At 40.9% G+C, this 16,031-nt stretch overlaps 1 protein-coding gene across 1 annotated transcript in view; it reads right to left on the bottom strand.

The window, feature by feature from the left end:
* The window catches only part of RAMP3 (receptor activity modifying protein 3), a 334,835-nt gene extending 320,330 nt beyond the window's left edge, over positions 1-14,505 (bottom strand). Inside the window, exon 1 of the mRNA XM_077491790.1 lies at positions 13,899-14,505. Within this exon, the coding sequence (XP_077347916.1) occupies positions 13,899-13,950 (52 nt within the window). The 5' untranslated portion in view covers positions 13,951-14,505. The remainder of the gene's footprint in view (positions 1-13,898) is intronic.
* Between the last annotated feature and the right edge of the window lie 1,526 nt (positions 14,506-16,031).

The following is a 16,031-nucleotide window of genomic DNA, read 5'->3' as shown; positions in this document are numbered from 1 at the left end:
ACAATAAAGGTCAAAGCCTTACAGTCTTTTCAAACAGAAAGGAAATACAAGATTAATCAGTGCTTAACCTGAAACTCAGGGAGGGTAGTGTACCTCCTGAAATATACTTTGCAGTATATAGGCAGAACTAAGAGGGTGTTACATGTTGAATTGGGGAACACAAGAGAAATATATGCCAGAGTGGTTTGGCCCATTTTACATTAAACAAATAAGAAAAGATAAAAGGGGGATGTGTGCACAAACTTTATCCCAAAAACGAAGAGCAATGGACACATAGAATAAAAAAAGTATCCTGCTCCTTTAAAGCATGTTATATGACACAGTGTTATTCCTGTGTCATCTGGCCCCCTGTAACGTCTAAAAAACCTTGCTGATCCTGCCAGTTTCTCCCCACCCCTCTGTAAACTGACCGTGGTGTATCATGGCTGCTGAGCCCTGACATCTTGGTCATTTTCATCAGCAGCCTGCTATCTGCTCTCCTCTCTGCTCCTGTGTCTGCCTCCCCCCTCTCCTCTCTGTCTGTGTGTGAGCCGCCCTCCCCCCTCCTGCTGCTCTCATAACACTAACCTGTATACACCATTAGCACTGCCTCCTTCTGCATTGTTCCCCTATGTGAATGATTTATAAATATAAATGCTGTAAATACCTAATTTAAGAGCCAAGATTGCAAAAACATGACCAGCCAACTCTCTCCTCCTCCCCTCCAGACTAACATCAGCAGGGGAATCTCAGCCACGCCCGCTGTATCTCTCAGAGGAGGAAAGGAGAAAGCTGGCTGGTCATGTGATCACAGTCTTGGCAGTGAAATTAGGTATTTGCAGCATTTATTTTTATAAATCACACACAGATGGGGATAATACAATAGGAGGCAGTGCTGAAGGGTATATACAGGTTAGAGTGGTTTAACAACCACTTTAAGTGAGCTTGCCTTTGGATTTGTAAAGGCTAGGGTTACTGAAGTTGTAAGAAGAACCCGCACTTGGGGAGAAGTGCTGTAGCGCTGGTTTTATGAGATATGTTTAAAGACAATCATTTTTACAAATGCATTTTCAAACAAAACTGCCTGCGGGTCACACAGACTTGATGTCCGCCGGTGTCTCGGGATCGTGTCACGGAGCAGCAGAATGGGGAGATGCCTAAGTGAACAAGGCACTCCCTTTCTGCCCAGTGACATGACAGGGATCTACTGCTCTACTACAGCAGTGATCGCTTTCATGTCAGTGGTAGCCCACCCCCCCACAGTTAGAATTACTCCCTAGGACACACTTAATCCCTTGATCGCCCCCTAGTGTTTAACCCCTTCCATGCCAGTGTCATTTACACAGTAATCAGTGCATTTTTATAACACCGATTGCTGTATAAATGACAATGGCCCAAAATAGTATCAAAAGTGTTGATGTGTCCACCATAATGTTGCAGTCACAAAAAAAAATCAAAGATTGCCACCATTACTAATTAAAAAAAATGAATAATAAAAATGCTTTAAATATATCCCCTATTTTGTGGACGCTATAACTTTTGCGCAAACCAATCAATATACGCTTATTAAGATTTTTTTTTTTACCAAAAATATTTAAAAGAATAATATCAGCCTAAATTGAAAAAGAAATTCGTTTTTTTTATATTTTTGGGGGATATTTTTAATAGCAAAAGTTTTAAAAACTATTGCTTTTTGTTTTAAATTGTCGCTTTTTTGTTTATAACGCAAAAAATAAAAACCACAGAGATGATCAAATACCACCAAAAGAAAGCTCTATTTGTGGGAAAAAAGGTTGTCAATTTTGTTTGGGTGCAACATCACACGACCGCAAAATTGTCAGTTAAAGCATCGCAGTGCCGTATCGCAAAAAGGGCTCTGGTCAGGAAGGGGGTCAATTCTTCCAAAGCTGAAGTGGTTAACTTACCTTTCATGAGGAATGCCCCACATCATGCAGGCTGTTTAATCCTATAGAAATCTACTCTGCAGAGTGTCTGGTCCTCTTCCTGGTGGTAAACCTCCAGGTCCTTGGGCTGAACCAAATCGTAAACAGTTATGCCCCCCACACAGGGTCGGACATTCCGACCACAAAATCTGTCATATTTTTTCCAATGGATTTTGGCTGAAACTTGTCTTGCATACACATGGTCGCACAAAATTGACGGAAAATCCAAACGTTCGGAACGAAGTGACGTACAAAACATACGTCAGGACTACGTAGAGGCCAGTAGCCAATAGCTTTCGTCGCCAATTTTTTTCTGAGCATGCGTGCCACTATGTGTGTCAGAATTCTCTACACATGATCGGAAAAAGTCTGATCGGATTTTTTTTTTTTCGGAAAATTTTAGATCCAGCTCTCAAACTTTTTCCGTTGGAAATTCTGACAGAAAAAGTCCGATAGAGCCCACACACAATCAGATTTTCCGACAACATAATCCGATCTGACTTTTTCCGTCTGAATTTCCGACCCTGTGTATGGGGCATAAGGCTCTCAATAGAAAAGGAGGGGGCAGGTCCCATCGGACCATCTCTAATGTAGTTCAGCACAAAGACCCGAAGCTTTTCATTGAAGAAAAAGTTGAATTGAATCTTCAGGAAGTCCTCTTAGAAATTCAAAAAATGCATCATATATTCTGCCAAGGAGGAGCTTTTACAAGAGGGATTACATCATATCCTCTCCTCTCGCTACACTATAATCAAACTACACTTCCCATCATGCTTTGCGAATTGCAGTGAATGTGGGAGGGTACATAAGACCTGTACATGTAAATGTGAACAAGCCCACTTAAACATAAATCACACCCTCTCATTCTGCAGCCATCACAATCCACACCCCCTGCAGTGTCCCCCAGTACAATCGACACCCCCTCTGCAGTATCCCCAAATACAATCTACACCCCCTCTGCAGTCTTCCCCAACACAATCCACAGTTTTCCCCAGCACAGTCACCTACTGTTGAGTTTAGTCAACCAACCTCCAGCATGCATCGGCAGCTTGTGAAATTTCCTTCCTCTTCGGCTAAAGATGACATCACCACCCCACCCCCAGAGTTAACAGCACCTGCAGATCCCCACCAGCAACAGACAAGGGGGCACAGGTAGCGGGACTCTGTCTACAACTGGATACAGACAGCAGGACCCAGGCAAGTAACTGCACACTGACAGGGGCCCACAGACAGTGGGACCCAGGCATGCAAACAGGCAGTGGGACACATGCAGGGAAATAAGAAGATGGATGGCAAATTCAGTAAAGGTAGACAAATGGAAAACAGAACATATAAAAAGTTTTTGTCCAGAGTTCTGTTTTAAGAAAAAAGAGTTGTCTGAGTATCATATTTATCGTCACAAGAACTATTAACAAGTTTCAGGTACTTTTAGACATTCAATAATTCATTAGGGGTTGGTGGAGAAGCCCACTATGATAATTAACAAAGTTCAAAATGTTTCCAAATACAACACCTTAAGAAATAAATCTACTTTTAACTCAACACTCAAAAATTGAGTCTTGAAAGATCTAAAAATGGGAAGAAATATAACTATGGCAATATTAACAAAGGAGACAGAAAGGTGTTAAAAACATCTGAAACAAGATATAACTATTGTTATTAAATTTGCACATGGGAGGGCATTGGTTATAATAGACAAGTGATATTTTGAAGAAGAATCTAAATCAGAAAAATAATAGGAGAGCCCACAATAAGAATAAAAATGCATTGGGAAAGGTTTTAAAAGAAGGATTGAATGAAGTAGTAATAAAAAGAGGAGTGGAAATATTTTAACATAAAACAATACATTTTTCCATTACTGAGCATTAACAGTCTGATGATGAGAGTCTTGTAATAAGTATGTGGATATACCTATATAGGCACATATTGTTAAAGAGGAGTCCCCCTCCCCCCCAAAAAAAAGGTAAAAGTGAACAGCTACAGTATACTGTAGCTACTGACTTTTCTATTAGGGCACTTATCTGTCCAGGCATACAGCGGTGTCCTCATCCAAGCCGATTCTTGAATTGCTTCACAGCAAGTTTTCTACTGTGCATGTGCGAATTGCGCTGTGCTTTCTCAATGGGCTAGCTGTGGGGGAGAGGGGCCAAACTTCCGGATCACTTAGCCGAGGCAAATTGAGCCGGAAGTGGGAGCGGGTACCTGTCAAACCAGGAACTCGCTCCCCCCCAAAAGGTACCAAAATGAGACAGCGGAAAGGGGGAGGAGGCAGACAAGCGGAGCTTCCCCTTTTGGGTGGAGCTCCTCTTTAAATTACCATAGTACATTACAAGGTTATACATATACTGGCCATATAATAAAAGAACTAAGCAAAATTGAGTGTCAGGAAGGGAATTTTCGAATCACAAGTGACATTAAACCAAAGTATACTACAACGTATTATTGGACATGAAAGTGGAAATGTGTGAAAAAAATGTGTTTTAAAAAAAATAACTACTTTTGGTTTTTGGAAATTCTATGTACAAAAAGAAGATCAGCAATGGGTTGCAAATACATACCTAGATATGCCAATTTATTTATGGGAATGGGGAAGAGCAGACCATACAACCATTATGATTTTGAAAACAAAATAGATTTTTTGCTGTGGATATATTGATGATTGCATACTCTGTGCAAAACGAGCTACACAGAGGTAAGTATGTTTGTTATTTAAAGACCAAAAAACAAACAAAAAAACCTTACAATCACTTTAATAAGATTTTCCAAAAGAATTGTCATATTCTTTTTTTATTGTGAGTGCATTTTAATAAATACCATGTGTGCTTGTACAATACTATACAAGGAGCTGGTTCACCAATTTTATTTGCAGCTTGGGAATACTGTGGATCACTTGTGGCTATGTGAGCTGTTCAAAAAGCTATGCGAATGCCAGCAGCGTGAGTGAGAAAGGGTGAAGATCTTAAGGGTAGAGGAGAGTATATTTTACAGCAGAAACTCTACTGGGTTTTGTCTTTTTAAAATTAACGGAGAGAATAATGGGGGTGCATATAGTGACTGGCAGACTGTTCTCTGGGCGGCAGACTTTTGGCTTGGGAATCAAAGCGAGGTCTTCATAGTTCGAAGTCAGTTTGGGTGTGTTTGAGATGCATTCACATTGATGTGTAAAGAGTGAACTAAATCAAAGCAATGGGATACATGTCAAAAGCAGTAACAATTGCAAGCATACATTGCACCATAAGATCCTGTTCAAAATTCAAACACTACCTTCAAGGTCCTTCAAAAATGCTTAAAAGGTGCATTTAGAAACAAGTTTAAGTGCAGTATGTGTTCAGTGTTCATGGAGAGGCTTGCATTTGACATCAATTTGAAGCCAGTTTGGATGTGTTTTAGATGCATTCTGCATTCACATTGATGTGTAAAGAGGAGTTTTAGAGAAGTAATAGGATGCATGTCAAAAGCAATAACAAATGCAAACATACATTGTGCATAAGATCCTTTTCAAAATTCAAACAATCCCTGCCAGATCCTTCAAAAAAGCTTCACAGATGCATGTCAGAAGAAAAACACGAATGAACATGTACATTCATTCACTTGCATTACTCATACTAAGTTTGCATCAAACAAGCATTAAAATAAGCATTTTAGTAAATGTATTGCTTTTTCTTTACAAAACTCCATTACAAAAACATCTGCTAAAATAGGTCTCTATTATACTCTAATATTTATAGCGCTGCTTCAGCCGTACCTCAAAGTCAACTTTCGGCTCCAGAGTTCATTGCTCTGCTCCAGTTAATGTGACAGTTACCTAATAACGTGATTAACATCAGCTCTACTATTTCTACTTGAAATTTCACTTTTTAGAATGAACAAAAGTGTGTGTAACTTAGTCAAAAATATGTTTCAGAAAGAATACATAAAACAATAAATCATTTCTAAAGCAATATGCAGTGCTTTCATGGGAGAAATACAATTCAACTCATTTGTATAATCATGTTAAACTATCTAGGATCTGTTCTAGTTTGTTAAAATTCCCAGTATTATCACTTTTAAATAGTTATAATTAGAAAAATGAAACAATCAGAGACTGATAAAATGTAACTCAGAAGCTGTGATAATGGACTGGTCACTGGGTTTCTGAAGACAGGGAGTACATGAGATATGAGATCACTATCTAAATTATTCAGCTTCATTTTATTACAGTTTTAGTGAGTTTTCCCATTAGAGACAGACTTCATATTTTTCCCTGGATGGGAAGTTGTATTATGATTAATAAAATATTCAGAGATGATGCAATATGACGCCTAGGGGGGACTTAGGGGATACATGCTCATGTAAGCATAGTACACAATAAAAACTAAGTTGAAATGACATTTACAAGTGAAAGCATTTAAGTGAGCTACTAATGCTATTCAGATAACATTGCAACTATTCTAGAACTAAGAAATTATATAAATTATGTGTATTCCCCCTTAAGAATAGGATCTTTATACAGGATCGAAAGTGTTGACAGGGCCGGTGCTAGACTATTTTTCATCCTAGGCAAGACCAGCTATTTGTGCCCCCCCCTCCAAAAAATAAAAAATAAATAAATAAAAAATAAAAAATTAAAAACAGTAGAACATTTAAATATGAAACCTCTAAATGTATTTTCATTCGCAAAAATGCATGCCATAAGGTGTCAAAGAGACAGCCCAATCCATCAAAAAAGAGAAGAAAACAGCCCAATCCAGAAAAGAGACAGCCAAATCCAGCAAATAGACAACCCAATCCAAAGAGACAGCCAAATCCAGCAAAGACACATCTTCATATAAAAAAGAAAGCCCAATCCAAAGAGACAACCAAATCCAGCAAAGAGGCATCCCCATATAACAAAGAGACAGCCAAATCCAGCAAAGAGACAGCCCTGTCTAGCAAAGAGACAAATCCAGCAGTGTGGCAGGTGGGGGCGGGACAGTGTGATAGGTGGGGGAGAGTGTGACAGGTGGGGGTGACAGGTGAGGGGCAGTGTGCACAGTGTGTAAAAGGTGGGGGGCCAGTGTGACAGGTGGTGGGGGCCAGTGTGACAGCTAGTGGAGAGTGTGACAGGTGGGGGGCCAGGGGGCAGTGTGACAGGAGGTGGAGTGCCAGTGTGACAGGTGGGGGACCAATGTGACAGGTGATGGGGGCCAGTGTGACAGGTGGAGGGGGGCAGTGTGACAGGCAGTGGTGGGTGGCCAGTGTGACAGGTGGAGGGGGCAGTGTGATAGGTAGTGGTAGGGGGCCATGTGACAGGTGGTGATGGTAGGCCAGTGTGACAGGTGGTGATGGTAGGCCAGTGTGACAGGTAGCGGGGCAGTGTGACAGGTGGTGGTGGGGGGCTAGTGTGACAGGTGGTGGGGGCCAGTGTGACAGGTGGTGGTGGTGGGGGCCAGTGTGACAGGTGGTGTGGAGGGGACAGTATGAGAAGTGGTGGTGGGGGGACAGTGTGACAGGTGGTGGGGGAGGGGTCAATGTGATAGGTGGTGGTGTGGGGCCAGTGTGACAGGTGCAAGAACTTCACTCACTGTGTTTGCCTTTAGTGCCAGGCTCTCAGGTCTGCCCTTAAAAACAAGAAGGAGAGAGCTGAGACAGGCACGTTGCATGGAATCCTATGTCACGACCAATCGATAGCAGGGGTGGGGGTTCCGTGTGGTGGCGGGTGTGGCTAATGGCTACTTGTACTTTGTGCTGTTCCAGGGGTCAAGTGAGCATTGAGTAGAGGCAGGACGGCGTACGTATGGTCACCTGTTAAGGGACGACCTCCACCCCATTACTAGGAAGGAATTCCCACACTTCTCGCATGCTCCTCCCCTTCAGTAAACAGTGACAAATGGCCCGGGGAGTGAAGGCAGACTGGGGGCGGAGCAAAGCACCCACAAACATGTTACTCTCTATGTGTGTGAGTGGAGCTGATGCGGTCGGCCAGCCGTGGTAGTGTGCTGCCACTGTGCGTGCCCTATGCATGCTGGACTATGGAGAACGAGGCACTGACAAGCTACTGGTGGAAAGTAGGGAAACCAGAGGTCCTGGCTGCGCCCTAGGTGGCAATGTGCCCTAGGCAGTTGCCTAGTCCAACTAGTGGTAGCACTGGCCCTGAGTGTTAGGCAAATCTGCTTGGGTTCAGTCTGTGTTTTGGCAAACATGTCCAAAAGCATTACAAATCATCACAAAGAAAAATACCACTTAAGATGCTGTCAAATTACATTTTCTACTTTGCGTTGTTTGTTAAGAAAAACAGGATTCTCTTCAACATTCATACCAGCCCCTTATCCTAGGCTTGAAAGGGCTTGTGAAGAGTGGAAATGCATTGCAGCTTGAAACCCCACTCATCCTCCCTGCTTGACCTATGTGCTTTGGGAACTGTTAAATGGCAGTTACTGTATGGGTTTTGCTCATACCCAGGGCTCGAGTCCTGCGGGAACGCATGGGAACGGCGTTCCCGTACTATTTCCACAACGGGAACACCGTTCCCATTAGCCGCCTGAGTAGCCCGCCGCCAGTGCGTAGCCCGCCGCTCCTCTGCCGCCCGAGTGACCGGTTGCTAGGCTAGGGCCGCTCCGCGTCTAGCAACCGGTCACATGACGTCGGCCGTACACGTGGGCACGCACTGGAGTCAGTGGGCAGTGCGCATACGGCCTCCAGCGCAGCCAGCGACAGACACATGCCGCTGTGATCCGGACTGTCTCCTCCCTCCCCTCTACCCAGTGCCAGACAGTCCAGGCCTCCTGGGGCCACAGCCGCTGCACTGCTACCAGTTTACTTCTCTCCCGAGAAGTAAACCAGGTTAGTCACTAGTATGTTAAGTTGCACTCTGCATTACTCCGCCAATACTCTGCATTACCCAATACTCTGCATTACCCCGCCAATACTCTGCATTACTCCACCAATACTCTGCATTACTCAATACTCTGCAATACCCCGCCAATACTCTGCATTACTCCGCCAATACTCTGCATTACTCCACCAATACTCTGCATTACTCAATACTCTGCAATACCCCGCCAATACTCTGCATTACTCCGCCAATACTCTGCATTACTCCGCCAATACTCTGCATTACTCCACCAATACTTTGCATTACTTAATACTCTGCAATACTCCGCCAATACTCTGCATTACTCCACCAATACTCTGCAATACCCCGCCAATACTCTGCATTACCCAATACTCTGCTATACCCTGCCAATACTCTGCATTGCTCCACCAATACTCTGCAATACCCCGCCAATACTCTGCAATACCCTGCCAATACTCTGCAATACCCTGCCAATACTCTGCATTACCCAATACTCTGCAATACCCAGCCAATACTCTGCAATACCCTGCCAATAATCTGCAATACCCTGCCAATACTCTGCATTACCCAATAATCTGCAACACCCTGTCAATACGCCGCAATACCAAATACTCTGCATTACCCAATACTCTGAAATACCCTGCCAGCACTCTGCAATACCCTGCCAATACTCTGCAATACATACCCTGTCATTACTCTGCAATACCCTGCCAATACTCTGCAATACCCTGCCAATACTCTGCAATACATACCCTGCCAATACTCTGCAATACCCTGCCAATACTCTGCAATACCCCGCCAATACTCTGCAATACATACCCTGCCAATACTCTGCAATACATACCCTGCCAATACTCTGCAATACATACCCTGCCGATACTTACTCTGCAATACTTACCCTGCCAATACTCTGCAATACCCTGCCAATACTCTGCATTACATACCCTGCCGATACTTACTCTGCAATACTTACCCTGCCAATACTCTGCAATACCCTGCCAATACTCTGCAATACATACCCCGCCGATACTCTGCAATACATACCCTGCCAATACTCTGCAATACATACCCTGCCGATACTTACTCTGCAATACTTACCCTGCCAATACTCTGCAATACCCTGCCAATACTCTGCAATACATACCCTGCCGATACTTACTCTGCAGTACTTACCCTGCCAAGACTCTGCAATACTTACCCTGCAATACCCAGCAATGCTCTGCCAATAATCTGCAATACCCAGCAATAATCTGCCATACCCTGCCAATACTCTGCAATACCCTGCCAATACTTATCCTGCCAATATTCTGCAATACCCTGCCAATACTTACCCTGCCAATACATATTCTGCTAATACCCAGCCATACCCATCCATGCTCAGCCAAAATATTATTGGGGGAGATGATGTGGATATTACAGTGGGGGAGATGTATATTGCAGTGGGGACTATATGGTGGTGAAATTTTTCACAGGTTTTTGCAAATTCAATTATTATTTACTGATCCGAAAAAAGATCCGATCTGTGACTCAGATCCAAGGAATGATCCGATCCGTGAGTTTTTTGATCCGTTGCCGATAATCTTGCACGGCAAGGGCAACATTATTCCAGTTTGTGTGATATTTTCTAATTTGCTGTATTTGAATTTGGAACAGGGTGTATTTGTGTTAGAAATTCCCTGCGAGGGAAAGATCATCACCCATTGTGTTGATTATTCTGTTTGACAAGTTAACTTATTTTGTTTTTGTAAACTGGCACTTTACAATAAATGTACTGTATTTTCTGTGAAATATATATGCATATGAGCGTACCTTTATTTATTTTTATTTTTTTTGGTGGGGGAGTGGATCTTGGGTGGGAGTTCCCACACTTTTTTCCCCAGGACTTGACCCCTGCTCATACCTATACTTGGTGGATCAGGCTTCGGATCCTTCTGTGTTCAGCATGGCCCAGCCAGCTCTTATGCTGCTATCTCTAGCATTTCTGCATGCTGAGCTGTGCCTGTTTTTATGTAAGTGGATACATTGTTTTGATTTAATAAAGCATGCACAATACTGATACATTCCTGCACCCTTGCATTTTCTTTCATGTTGCCTGGTGTTGTTAGCTTCACCCTGATTCTAAGTGTGAGATACTGTGGGAAGTATTAATTCCTGATGTGCCATACGCTGATCAATCCTCAGATTATGATCATTTGACCTACTGTCCACATGGATCATTTTTAACTTAATGGCTGACATTTGGACTATTTTTGGGACTTGATTTGATTACAACATTAAAGTCATGTGATTTTTGCTTTTTCCTTTATACTAGATTAAGATCTGGTATGAATTTTAAGGGGACTTAATGATGTGGGGTCCCCCAAAATCCATACAGGTCCCTATGTGAGAAGGTATGCTGGCTGGCCAGGAAAGCGGGAAGAGCAACCAATGTGCAGTTCCCCTCCTGAACCATACAAGGTCACATGTCCTCAACATGGAGAGGGTACCTTATTTTAATGAGGGCTTCCAAGCTTAGATAAATTCCCCAAAATAGACTCCTGCATCCATTTTGCCAGGAATATGGTAAAAGGCCCTCATCACGTTCAACATGGGGACAGTGTGCTTTGCCAAGGGGCTCCTCTGAAAAGGTACCTGCCTCATGTTGACAGTATGTTGCCTGGTATAGTATATTTCAGGAAGGGAGGATGCAGACTACAAGTTCAGATAAGGGCCTGGTTTAGATTTAGGGGGACCATATACTTTTGTCTTTTTGCATTGGGTCTCCGTTAAAATCCATACAAACCCCTATCTAGGATATAGATTTGTGAAGAAACGAAGGATGGCCGCACGTTCATACACAATGCAATTAGATTATATTGGAGAAGTAAAAACATCAGCACACAATGGTACATAGCCAGAGGGACATGGGTGACACGTTTCACACGGCTTGCATGCTTTGTCAGACAAAGTGCAGCCATCCTTTGTTTCTTCACATAGTATCTGTTGCAGTGACAGGACGTGCACCCCTACCTACAGACTGGTTAACTTGGAGCCCTACCTACACACTTGGAGCAGCTGAATTTGCTCATATGGTATAGGTTTGGCATGGCTTTTGGAAAGTGACCCTGCGTCCTATTTTTTTTTTTTGCATCATAACAAAAAATTACTGTGCGTTCACCAACATCATAGCTGCCACGTATGCTGATCGGCCCCTCTCGTGTCCTAGAAACCAAAGATGCTTAGGGTCCACACAGCTGCAAGTTTAGTGGGGGTGGTAATACTGTCATTAAACTAATGATTTCCAGCTGCAGTAGCAGCCAGAGGTTTTGCACAGGAGAATAGGCCAAATCTGGAAATTTGGCTCACCTATTCAGTGACCTATGAACAGGTAAAGTTTGCTGAAAACCATACATCAAAGTGGACTCTAAATCTAAACACCTATCTCAATTAAACATCTTTGATTGAGACTCTGGTTGATGGTTGTGAAAAGTGAAAACACCCTCAGTACTAATATTTTTACATTAACATATATCTCTAAGCAAAACTCTATTTTTAGTTTTGTATAGAGTAGGTAAGAGCTAGAACCCTTGTCAGGTTTTTTTCCCTGTTAGGGAGAGTCACTCTTTTTATTTGTACTACTGACCTTTGTCAATGAAACAAAAATTGTGTTTTACAGGCTGTTGGCAGTGGGGCTGGTTGGTGTGCCAGGACTGTGTTGGTGAAGGTCTGCAGGATCCTGACATTGCACCTGCCATCTGCTGATCTTGGGTGCAGTGTTTTAAAAGTCTGCAGTGTAAAAAAAGAATTAACGCCCCATTTTCTTACCTCTAAAAAGATGTGCATTTATTTATTTACTTTTTAAAGGTGAACTTATCCTTTAAGCTTTCTGTGTATGAACAGCATGAAGTAATCTGAAGTGTGTTACACAATTCCTAGCTAGTGTGTTTCAGTTTCACCATATTACAAACAAAGGAAGTGGAGTGGATTGATGTGATAGAACAATGCCTTCATTAGAAAGGGAACTATTATTTTGACTTCAATGTACCATTAACTATTCACTATTTCATCCTTTATGGTTAAATGTTTCTAATTAGATAATCAACAATGAGGACACATCTGGATATTTACGGTATTATTGGGGTTTTCCAATTTTCCTGTAATTTTTTCAAGCAAAATTTAAGTCACCGGATACTGAGCATACTGAATTTTCAAAGTATGCTTAAAGTTGGCTGACTCCTTACCAGTTGGAAGCCAACAAATGATGAGCACTCTATGTTCATGACTCAGGAGGAGATAAAGAGCGTTACTGTTTTGAAAATGTTAAACTCCTTTAATTAACCATGCACAACATAAACTGTATCTAGCAACATAGTCATCTGATGCCAATTTTACTTCCTTTAAATTAATAATTCTGCCTATTGTTGGTGTTTTGGGGTTATCTGCTATGATTATCCATATGGTATAAACTAATAGTTGCAAGTTTACCAAGAACATCATATTACATTATATGTTATACATTTCTATTAAAATCCCATAACTTGATTGTTAAGAAGTGATGCTCTTTTAACTTGCTCTTTCATATTTTATACTTTCAGTGCATATTGGTAAAATTCTTGCTTAGAAAATTGTGTAGTTTATCCAAAAAACTATGTGTATGTGACCTTTTATGCCTTTTTTTTTGTTCAAGAGGATCAAATCAGAGTTCATTAATTACTTTTAAGCAAGGAAATCACAGTTTCCTGTCATTTGAATTGCCCTATCACTTGTATTTTCAGCATGCTGCCACTTTATAAACAAGTGTAATCCTGCTGAAGTACAATATAATATACTTCAAGATCCTCAACCACAACAACACCATTATACTCAACTCCAGGTCACTGTCACATCACATCATCCTGTTCTTGACTAACAATGCTATCAGTAAGGAACATGTTCTGTTCATTTATACTGGCCATGCAATGTACACATCCTCCCTTACAATATCAAAGGACTTGTAACAATAGTCATAGCTTCAAATAGTTTTACTTTGTTAATACTGCACACTCTACAGTTGAAGAAGATATAACTACTTAATCAGTGGCTTTTCATTACAAGTCTGACATAAACAGAGATACAACTTCTCACACAATGTAAGTCTGGCCATTGTCTTGGGATCTATTGACATACAATCTCATGTTACTTACCACAAACCACAGACAAGAAAAGTTGTAAAAGAGACAAGACATGTTTATCCATTCCGACTTGCTGTAATATTAGTCAATTCAAAAGGTTTAAAACATCTGAGACAAGTGAGCATGGGTTCATAGGATGGCCGGAGGCTTCATGGGAAAGTATAATTCACATCACAAGGATAAACTTCATTCTCAGTGAATACAACGCTGACCAAGGAGATGCAGGCAAATACTAATGTCAAGCTCTGATATCCCTTTAGCTCCAAACTCCAGTTAACATCAAATTGATGCTAAAAATAACTACTTAAAAAAAATAGCAAAAGAGCACAATTTCCTCCACGCTACAAGCAATTGACTTGATATAATAAAAAAAAAAAGCCAGTACTTGTATTTCCGTCTTGATTTTATTGTGATTTGGATTCTTTGTTAGCAGCTCTGTATAGATCAGCTACAGTACCATGATGTAGATTTTTCCGTTTACTGGTTCCTTTCCTCTTGATATCAGTGTTCTTTTGTCTTTTTGAACTAAGAAGTTAGCTACAATAGCCAAATAAGCTGCTGCTGGTTTTCTGTGACTGCTATTACAATAAACATTAAGAGCACGAAAAAGCCTTGGGAGAAGCCCCTTGTCTGTGCTCACCACCCCCTTCGACACACCTCCTTCCTTCCTCAGCCCAGCATCAGCAGCATCAAGACTGCATGTGATTGCTTTATTAAGGCTGTAGCATTTTAGCCATCCATACGTCAACTGGAATTGTGATTTTTCTAAAACAAATATTTTACATAGGGATTATAGTATATTTCTCATTGAAAATAAACATGCATTTGTCTCTTCCTGCTTTTTAAATAATTATGGTACATATGTGCTAATAACATAATTCTAATAATAAAAGACTTATAAAATTAGCTTGTTTATTATATACAAAGCATTTTGAAAATATAGGGGCTGATTAAGAAAGCTGAGCTATTATTATTGTTACTATTATTATTTTATATTATTAATATTATTATTACTACTATTATTTTCACCATAACTTGCATTTAGTAGAAATGTTCATGTAAAATCTTTATTTTCAAATCCACTGAATGGGAATAAGTACTTATACAAATGATGGTGTGAATTAAACATTTACTAAATCATTTCAATAGTATCAAATATATGACTTTTATAAATGTGATTAATAGACACGCACAAATTGATTAGTAGCAAAGTTTGACTACGAAGATATTAAGTGACTCAAAGCAAGTATTCTCACTTGTGGCTGATCAGTCCATTGTCAACGTGGGGTGATATCTGGTGGACTTTCTCTTGCTGCCTTGTAACCCTCCATTATTTCATTGTACTTTTTTACCCATCTAGAAGTAAATCAATACAGCTTGTATTATCAGACACCATCTGCCAGTTATGAACATTGCAATATTCACTAATGTCTATACTTACAGTATGTGCTACTCACAACCATCATTAGTTGCAGCATCGCTGCTTATTTTTCACCTTCGCTTCTATCGGTGACCTAACATCAAAGTTAAATTAAGGAATGGATTGAAGGTCATTGATTCGAATCCCAATCACGTCACTACATGCCTGGAATTTGAATGTTCTGCTTGTGTTTAAGTGGTTTCCTCTGGGGTTCCACTTTCCTCTCAATGGGAGTTTAATTGGCTCCTGTCTAAATTGGCCATTGTATATGTATTTATGAAGGTGAATTAGGGACCTTAGAGTGTAAGCTCTTTGAGGGGAGGGACTGATGTTAATGTACAATATAATGTATATTAAATGTATATTAAAAGCACTGTGGCAGTGCTATATTAATACCAATAATGAATAAATGTACTGGTAATATGCAATCTGGCTATGTGGCATCCTCCTATTGTTACCAATGTTCAAGCACACAAAGTCGAAAAACTGTTATTATTATTATGGGCTGCTCTAAGCTTTCATTAGTAGCCACCCTGCTGCTTATTATTCACCCATGTTAGACCTTAGTGCATTAGCATTCACCACTACAAGACAGAGTATTTTTTTCATTTGTGTGCTCATCTGGAAATCATTGCCTTCACCTGTACTAGTTGCAGACACTTATTCTTCTCACTGCTGCTAATGATTAGTATATCAGAAATCCTACGCAGTGTTTTTCTACATAA

Source organism: Lithobates pipiens, unplaced genomic scaffold, assembly GCF_037356315.1.
Source record: "Lithobates pipiens isolate NorthernLeopardFrog02 unplaced genomic scaffold, aLitPip1_a1.2 Scaffold_19, whole genome shotgun sequence".
NCBI classification, from domain to species: Eukaryota; Metazoa; Chordata; class Amphibia; order Anura; family Ranidae; genus Lithobates; species Lithobates pipiens.
The sequence above is the reverse complement of the archived record's forward strand: the minus strand, read 5'-3'. Positions and strand labels throughout refer to the sequence as shown.